The sequence below is a fragment of the Octodon degus genome, unplaced genomic scaffold (genome assembly GCF_000260255.1).
Source record: "Octodon degus isolate 3935 unplaced genomic scaffold, OctDeg1.0 scaffold00033, whole genome shotgun sequence".
NCBI classification, from domain to species: domain Eukaryota; kingdom Metazoa; phylum Chordata; class Mammalia; order Rodentia; family Octodontidae; genus Octodon; species Octodon degus.
Window position 1 is genome coordinate 14,945,063 of NW_004524609.1, and position 9,406 is coordinate 14,954,468.

Here is a 9,406-nt window from a genome sequence, read left to right on the forward strand (position 1 = left end):
TTTTTTTGGTCAGCTCAGCCCACTCTGAAGGTGGGGCTGGCATGGCCTGTGGTGCTGGGGATCGAACTGTGGTCCCCTAAACCTGCCTAAGCTTGCCTAAGCAGGCATTTTCGACCGCTGAGCTATCTTGCCAGCCCCAAGTTCTTTATATGTAGTTGAGGCTGGTCTCGAACTTGTTAGGTAGCTCAGGCTGGCCTTGAACTTGTGGTGATCCTCCTACCTCAGCCTCCCAAGTACTGAGCTTACAGGTGTGTGCCACCACACGGGGCTGCAGTGGATGACCACCTGGACTTCTCACTGGCTAAGCATTTCAGGAGCACAGCAGCCATTGTCTTCAGGGGGGACCAGCTGGCTGAGGAAGGAAGCTGTAGGACCAAATGGACATAAATGCTATCTATGTGTGCTATTGGAGGGGTGGGGGCAGCTGCCCCTTCATGGAAAGTTGAATTCATAGTGGAGGACTGGGGCCCCAGAGTGAAGCTGGGGTCTCTAGAGCACAGGTGCAGGGCTCCCTGGGTGTAGAGATAGCTAAGGTACAAAGGGTTTCCAGCTCTGATTGTCCCTCAGCTGTGGCCAGGTACCCAAGGACCTCCTGAGGCCTGGAGAGAGGGATGCTGGGAAGAGCTAGCTCCACCCACTGAGAGGTTCAAGGAAGATGAGGTACAGAGTAAAGGTTACAGGAGCCTGGGTAAAGTCCCCTAAAAAGACTTCCCAAGAAAGTGGTTGTTGATAAAGGCAGTATCATGCGTCTGCCCTGAGAGGACAAGACAAAGAAGAAGAAGGAACCGGAGCAGGTCAGTAAGCAGAAGAGAGCAGGAAGGGCAGGAGAAAGCCAGGGAGGCTGGTAGAGCTTGGGAAAGTAGCAGGTATGGAGGCTAAGGAGATGAGGCTCTGGGAAGAGGCCAGGCCATGGAGCAGGCTGTGGGAACAGGACATTGTGGCAGCACTAGGAAGATCCCACAGTACCTGTGACCCTCCTGTTTGCTGAGGGAATGGCCTCTACCTCAGTAAAGGCAACAGGCTCCACCAGCTAGGGTTCCTATAAGCCCTGTTGTTTATTTTTTTTTATTTTTTTTTAAATTTATTTATTTTTATTTATTTATTTTGTGTGTGTGTGTGTGGCCAGCTCAGCCCACCAGGGGGCGGGGCTGGCTGGCATGTGGTGCTGGGGGATTGAACCAAAGTCCCTGTGCTTTGCTTAGCTTAGCTTGTTCTAAGTAGGTGCTTTAGACCACTGAGCCATCTCACCAGCCCCAAGCCCTGTTGTTTAGTCCGAACCCCAGGAAGATCCACAGAATCTACCAGAAGCATGAAGCCTCTTCTTCCTGCTAAGCCTAGCACTCCCGCTCCCTGCCTGCCACAGCCTGGAGTCTGAGCGTGGTTGAGGTTAGAGGGGTTGGAGGGGCCAGGGTGGGAAAGGTGAGCCGGGACTGGAGGGGATTGGACAAGGCTCTGAATTTGGGATGGAGACCTTGGAACTACAGAGGCTTCTATGAGGAGGGGGCGTGGTATGGGTGGTGGCGCTGCTTTGAGGTAGGCCAGGCTGTACCTTCCAGAGCCAAAGATGCGAAGGGTCCATGGGTGTGTGGGTGTGACTATGTGTGCATGTGTGTGACCATGGAGCCTGTGGTCTCCAAGCTTGCTTGCAGGTGTTTATGTAAGTGTAAATCTGCGTACATGTGAATGTGTCTGCAACTCAAGTGTTTACTTCTGTGACTGTCTGTGTGTGTGTGTGTGTGTGTGTGTGTGTGTGACCATGTTCCTCTGTGCATGTCTCTGTTTGTGAGGTATGTGTCTACGTGTACCTGTGTCTCCAGACTTTTCTGGTTCTGTGTAACTGTGTCTCTTTTTTTTTTTTTTTTTTTTTTTTTTTGGCGGAACCAGGGATTGAACTCAGGCCCTTGAGCTTACCAGGGAAGCACTTACTCCACTGAGCCATCTCTGCGGCCCCAGTAACCGTGCCTTGATGTGCATTTGTGCACATGTGTGTCACTGTAGTATATCTGTACCTGGGTGCCCCAGCGGGGCTCTGCCTGAGTGGGCTCCAGGTGCTTGGAGAAGCCTATGCAAGTGACAGTTAGTCAGCATGATTGTGGAACTTGACTCTTGAACTTCTTGGGGAAGGAATGTTGTAGGGTGATTTCAAAGGGCCTTTGTATGACTCTCGGGCCTTATCTTTAAAGCTGTGGGTCAGGTGTTAAGCTGATGTCTGTGAACTCCTTGGTGGCAGTCAATGCCCGATGGCCCGTTCACCTTTGCAACAATGCTGACAGTAAACTTGGGCTGGTCATGTGACACTGCAAATGTCTGTATTGGTATTCAGAAAGCCAGGCCATAAATGTTTAGAAACATATCCATGGGTGCCTTTGGTGACATTGAGACTTCATGAACTCCAGAAGTCTGCACCATTCTCTAAGCAGTTAATGAGAAATCCAGGAGGCTCCCCCGGCTGACTGCCAGGTGTTGTAACTACAGGAAAGAATTCCATTCCCCTGCCCAGTGTCATTGGCCATTGCTTGCCCCACCCATTGCCTCTCCTCTCACCTCCTGCCAGGCTGTCATTGGGAAGTGGGTAAAAGGAAACTCAAGGCCAAAGCATGGGTCTCTGGCCACCTCCCAGGAAGTGGTGCCCTTCTGTGATACCTGTGCTGGGGCATGAGGAAGAGACAGTTTTGGCCACGCAGAGGAGGTGGCAGGTGGACCAAAGGGGGGCTGACAGCCCACCAAGTTCCAGGGTCCATTGTATTCCCTCCCTAGGCACAGGTGACTAAGTGACAAGTGGTGGCACTGGTAGCAGAGGATGTCCTTGGCCCTGGAGCATGCGGATGGCAGCTGGTCCTGGATGGTACTTCTGGCCTCCCTGGTAACCCAAGCCCTCACAGCAAGCTTCCCTGCCTGCATTGGCATCTTCTTTGCTGATTTGCAACGCGACTTCCAAGCCAACAACAGCGAAATCTCCTGGTTCCCCTCCATCCTGGGGGCCATGCTCCAAGCCGGGGGTGAGCAGCCTGGGGAGCAGGGGAGGGAGGGATAAAAAAGGCCCTAGGACGTGGGAGGAAGCCACAGCTCCCCTGGTCTTCTGGGTCTCTCACAGCCATAGGCTTTGCCTATGGGGTACCTTTCTAAGATTACCTGATGTGATTCTAGCAGCATCAGCCCCTATGGCTGGCATCCAGCTGGAATGAGTTGTGCACCCAGGAGGCTGGGCTGGGGACAAGGAGATGGGGAGACACGTGAGGTGCACAGACAGGTACAGTTCTAGAGCAGCCTCTCAGTGGCACCGGAGGATGGGTCCAGACCCTAGATGCACAGAGTGGGAGAAGCCAGTTTGGGGGCCAGCAGAGCCAGGCTCTACCGCTTTCCTGCTGGGCAATTTCTTGAAACCCACTTTCTTCCTCCAACCTGCACCCTGCTCAGCTCCCACCTGGAGTGATAGGGAAGACCACATGGGTTCTGGAGGTGCTGGCAGTGAAGAAATCTATGGCATAGCTGGTCATGGTGCACACACCTGTAGTTCCAGCACAGCACTCTGAGAGGCTGAGGCAGGAAGACTACAAGGTCAAGCCCAGCCTGAGCAAGTTAGCAACTTAGGGAAAAATTGTCTCAAAATTTGGAAAACAAAAACTATGTAGCAGTGCAAAGACCCTGGGTTCAATCAGAGAGAGGGAGAGAGAGAGAGAGAGAGAGAGAGAGAGAGAGAGAGAGAGAGAGAGAGAGAGAAATTAAAAATCAGTCTATAGGGGTAGGGGAGCTAGCTCAGTAGAATAAGCATTTGCCTGTCAAGTGCAAGGGCCTGTCAAGTGAGTTCAATCCCTGGTTCCGCTGGTGCGGGGGGAATCAATCTATGATCTGTGGCACTATGAATTATTCATATTTTAGAGGCCCTCATTGGATTTTGGGATGGAAAAGGGGATCAGGGGAGACTCTAAGAATGAGTGGAGGTAGAACAAGAACCCCATCTCTCCCTGGGCTCCCTACAGAGGGAGCTTGCCAGGGCTGGAACTGGAGAGGGAAGGCAGCCTGTTACCCCCCATCCCCACCTACAAGGTCCCCTGCCTCATTGGCCACTCCAGGAATGTGACTCACCCTGACCCCAGCCTTCCAAGGAGACCCCACTTATTAACCAGAGCAGCTCTGACCACCCTCAGGCTCTCTCATGTACCTGTCTGCCCTAAACTGACCCTCACTGCCTGGTTACCTCTCTGCCCTAACCGGCACTAGCAGCCTGCTTGTTATTCCAGGTCATTCCCTGACACTGGGAGGGAAGAAAGGGAAACTGCCAACCTCAGATGACCCTTGGATTTGCTGCTCAAAACTTGAACTCAGAGCTAAAGGAAAAGCCAGGTCTGGCCTAGACTATTTGGCTTCTTGACCTTCAAGGTTGGGGTAGGCAGTGGGGCCCTCAGCAGGCCCTTTCTCACACAGCAGAGAGGAGCCAGGAAGTGGCTGGGAGCCAGACACCCACATGTGTGAATGCAGAATCCTGCCTGTGTCTGTGGCTCACACATGGACATGTTCATTCAGAGTACTGAAATTTTCAACATGAATGTGTCATAAGTCCTACCCCAATAGGCAAATATTTCAGAGGAGAGGAAAGTGAAAAATACACAAAGGGCAAGGCCAGCCCGGGGCTGCTGAGGGGTTCTATGGAAAAGCAGCACCCACCCTGTGCACCCTGCCCTGCAAGGGAGCACTTGCTCCAGGGCCCCACCCCTGCCCCAGCCCAACTCCCTGACTCAGGGCTTTTCCCAGTATCACCTTTCCTGAATCCGGCCAGACTCAGGTGGGGAAGGCGTGTGGGGCAGGAGTCAGATTCTCTCCAAAGCTTCCTCTCTCCTGCATCAGCACAGACAGCAGTGTCCACCTGATCTTCTCTCAGGATGGGCTGCCAGCTCACTGTCACCACCAACAGCCATGTGGGCACAGACACACCCACACTCTCTCGGACCCTCTGGCTGCACTTGGGGAGACTCACTTGGAGAAGTTCCATCGTGCATGCTTGGGGACAGGCCACTGGGGGAATGTGACCAAGCAAGCTGGTTGGGCTGGATGGTTTCCAGGGGTCAGGGTGGGCACTGGTAAGGAAACAGCTAGGATGGAGGAGGTCAGGTCTCTCTACACAAGGAGCAAACAGCTAGTTGTGGATCTGTGGACTCTGAAGGGGCTTTGGTGGAGACTGAACCTGGAACCCTGAACACAGTAGGTTCATATTATACCCAAGCTCCACCCCCAGCCCTCATGTGGATTTGGGTGGTAGCTTTAGTGAAGAGAAAGGGAAGCAGCTACCTGGCTTGGTTTTTCTCTAGAACACTCCATGGGGCAGAGTAAGAAGGTTCAGGATGGTCCAGGGCTTTAACCCAGTTGTACCAAGATGGAGGGCGATGGTCAGTCTTCTAAAAGATTATAGGCTGGAAGTGTTCACTGGGATTTAGATGTGCTGGGACACTCCCTCTGTGACAGACTGCAAGCAAGAGGTGTCCATGTGGGTCACGCACAAATTGTGGAACTGGCTGTGGGGCCTCAGGCAGTGGGGCCCTTGTCTGTCCCTCTGGGATCCTTATTGGAATCAACATGGCTCAGTCTGAACCCTCACTCTGTAGGTGAAGAAACTGAGGCACAGAGAGGGATGAAGCCTTGCTGAGGTCACATGGCCAGTGTGGGGCAGCATGGACACCCGAATCCAGGCTGGCAGGCTGCGGCTCTCACGCCCTTTGAGCCCTGGGCTAGCCCTGGCTGGGCCCCTCCCCCACCCACCTCAGCGCCCTCAGTGTCTGCTGCCTACTGACTGCCTGCTTCCCACAGGACCCCTGTGCAGCATCCTGGTGCAACGCTACGGCTGCCGAGTGACGATGATGATAGGAGGCCTGCTGGCCAGCCTGGGCATGGTGGCCAGCTCTTTCTGCTACTCCCTCAGCCAGTTCTACCTCACTGCCGGGATGATCACAGGTGACTTTCACTCCACCTAAAGTGGCAGCCAGAAGGGGGCAGAGCAGACCTCTTCATCCTCCCAAACTCCCAGCAGTCTCGTGTAGGAGAGGCACAATGGGAAGATACATAAGAATGAGAAGACAGGACAAGAGGGCGGGGAGAGCGTAGTAGGGCCCTGGCCTGGGGCGAGACTGGACAGAAAGGACACTTAGTTAGAGCAAGAAATAGAAGAGGAGTAAGTTTGCTGTGCTCAACAGGACAGCCACGGAGGCCCTGGAGAGAAGGTGACATTTCAGTCATGCATTAATTAGCTGTCTGTCATTGTAATAATACCTGAGATAATGAACTTATAAATAGAAAAGGATTATTTTATTTTTTTCAGGGGGCCGGGAATCAAACTCAGGATCTTGCACTGGCCAGGCAGGCACTTGTACTGCTGAGCTACCTCTGCTGCCCAGGAAGGTTTATTTTGGTTTACAGTTTGAGAGGTTTCAGTCCTTGGCTTGGGCCTGTGGTGAGGCAGCACATTATGGCAGGAAGCACTTGGTGGTCAAAGATGCTCCTCAGGAGGCAAAAGAGAGAAAAAGGAAGGGACTGGGGTCACATTAGCCCCTTTGAGGACCCCCAGTGACACAGAGACCTCTCACTAGGCTCCACCTCTGAACATCTGTCTCCACTGCCTCCCAAAGCACTAAGCTATGGACTTAGCCTTTAGCACATGGGATGTTAGGGACACTTATCCAAACTATAGCAAGCAGAGAGGCAGCAAAGGTGAGGCAGTCTGGCCCCAGGCTCTGGGAGGAAGAGCATTCCTGGCAGAAGGAACAGTGAACAGAGGTCCTGGGGTTCAGGAACAGCAAGGGGCAAATGTATGAATAAGGGGGTCAAGGAAGTGGAGTGGAGCCTGGGGGGGTTAACTCATGAAAGGCTGTGTAGTGAGATGGGAGAAGGGGGTTTGGCAGAAGGCTTCCTGCAAAGCATCCCTCTGGAGATGAGGTATGAGTCCGTAGGAATGTGTGTAGGAGTACCTGTAGGGCTTGGCTAGGAGAGGAAGAATAGGCAAGGGTGTGACCATGAACCAGAGAAAGTACTCATAGCTTGGATGGAATAATGGAAGTGATGGGAGGAGGCGGAGTATGCATGAGAGGTCAAGGATGATCCGAGGTCCCAAGAGACAAAGAAGGTGACACCAAGGATTGCTGGCAGAAGGATGGATGGAGCAGGTATCAACTATTATAGGGAAACTGGCATGAGCAGGTCGGAGGAAGATAGGGAGCTTGGATTTGAACAACTCTAGTCTGGAGTTCCAGGCAGAGGCCCTGAGTGGAAGTGCACAGTTTAGGAGTCATGAAATGGATGACACAGAGACTTGAGTTGAGGAATCACCTGGCTGTCACTGAGGACATGAAGGGGACAACTGAAGAGGCCTGAGGCTTGAGCCTGGGCAGTCCAGTGAACAAAGACCTGGACAGGAAGCCACTGAAACAGTAGGAGAATCAGGAGAGTTTCTCAAGAAATGATGATGTGCTATTCTAGTCACATTCTGTTCCTGGAACAAAATACCTGACAAAAACAGCTTGAAAATAAAAGGTATATTTTACATCATGCTTTCAGAGTTTTAAGTCTTTGGCTGGCTAGCCTGAAGGCAGAAACTTCCTGTCATCTAGGAAGCAAAGAATGCAAGGAATAGACAGGGAGGAAGAGGCTGGAGACAAGATACCGTCCCCAAGATCATGTCCCAGTGACCCAATTCCTTTTAAGCCCCATTTAAGTTTTTACTACCTTCTTCTTCTTCTTCTTCTTCTTTTTTTTTTTTTTTTTTTTTTTTTTTTTGTGGTACTGGGAATTAAACTCAGTACCCTGCGCTTGCCAGGCAAGCATTTATTCCACTGAGCTATCTCCCCGGCCCTCTACTACCTTCTAGTAGTGCCATCAAATTATGGTTCATCAATGGATTGCTCCACTGAAGTTAGTCTTCATGATCCAAATCAATTCAGAGAGCTGAACCTATGAACTCAGAGACTGTGAGGGAACATCTTAGACCTTCCATAACAAATGCTAAAGTGTGCCATTGTTACTCTTCTCTCATTGCTGGGACAAATACCCAACACCCAAAATGAAGGAAGGAAAAGTTTATTTAGCTCACAGTTACTGGAGGTTTCAGTCCATACTTGGCTGGCTCCAAGGCAGAGCGGCACATGGCAGAGAGCAGCCTTCGACGGCAGCGGCAAACAGCAGAGAGCAAATGCAGGAGTAGCAACAACAATGGCAACAGAGAGAGAGTCTGTCCTTCTGTCTCTCTTATATTGCATTCAGGCTCTCTGCCCCTGGCTGGGGGAAGTACACACACCCATAATCCCAGGAGTACCAAGACCCATAATCCTGGCCTTGGATCACCCATAATCCCAGTGGATCATGAGTTAATCACAAACTCTAGCAGTCTCCACCCCATGACTGCATGAGGCTTTGGGGGGACAACTAGACACAGACCACATCAGCCATGTTCCTCATGGATTGGGTGAGATGAGAGCGAGGCTCAGCATTGGCAGTGTGGCCTTAGAGACCTTGATGAGAGTGAGTCTGGTGTGAAGGGAGAATCAAGGCCTGATTAGAATGGGATCAGGTGTTCAATTAAAATGCTAGGCTTGTGCCCAGGAGATAACTCAGTGGAATAAGTTCCTGCCTGGCAAGCACAAGGTCCTGAGTTCAATCCCCAATAACACACACACACACACACACACACACACACACACGTTAGGCTTGCGAGCTGAGCGTGATGGTTGGTGGTGCATACCTGTAATCCCAGCACTTGGGAGGCTGAAGCAGGAGGATCACCAAAAGTGTGAGGCCACCCTGGGCCACTCAGTGAATTCAAGGTCAGTCTGAACTACAAAATGAGACCCTGTCTCAAAAAACGTTAGGCTTCCCTAGCATAGCTTGATACTTAGCATTGGAGAGACAGGAAGGGAGGGAAAGAGAACAGGAAGGTCAGGATTTGAGACTGGCCAAGATACTACTTCTGTGTGTGTGTGTGTGTGTGTGTGTGTGTGCGCACGCGCACGCTCACACGCGCATGGGCACATGTATATGTGTGGTGCTAGGGATGGGACTGAGGGCCTTGTACCCACTAGGTACACATTCTACTTCCAGCCCTCTCCACACATTTCTATGTAAATGGACCAGAGAGATGGGCTGGTATCCAGCAGGAATTGTAACATAAAGAGGATTTTTCAGGCTGGGGAGATAGCTCCGCTGTCTAAATGCCTGCCTGGCAAGTGCAAGGACCCATGTTCAATCCCCAATACCACATGCCGTGTAGGCCCCAGAACCCTGGGTCTGGTGCTGGTCACCAAAACCAGGTGTGATGGCACACATCAATAATCCCAGCTCTGGGGAGGCTGAAAACAGAAGGATCATCACAAGTCCTAGCTGCACACTGAGTCCCTGTACCAAATAAATAAGTAAATAGATTTTTTTA

General features: G+C 51.7%; 1 protein-coding gene across 2 annotated transcripts in view; it reads left to right on the top strand.

The window, feature by feature from the left end:
* Positions 1 to 2,614: 2,614 nt before the first annotated feature.
* Positions 2,615 to 9,406, top strand: part of Slc16a5 (solute carrier family 16 member 5) — a 12,151-nt gene continuing 5,359 nt past the window's right edge. The window contains exons 1-2 of one of the 2 annotated variants that reach the window (XM_023714054.1): positions 2,615 to 2,999; positions 5,803 to 5,946. In XM_023714054.1, coding sequence (XP_023569822.1) covers positions 2,801 to 2,999; positions 5,803 to 5,946 — 343 coding nt within the window. In that variant the 5' untranslated portion in view covers positions 2,615 to 2,800. The remainder of the gene's footprint in view (positions 3,000 to 5,802; positions 5,947 to 9,406) is intronic. The other variant, XM_023714055.1, reaches the window with a different exon arrangement.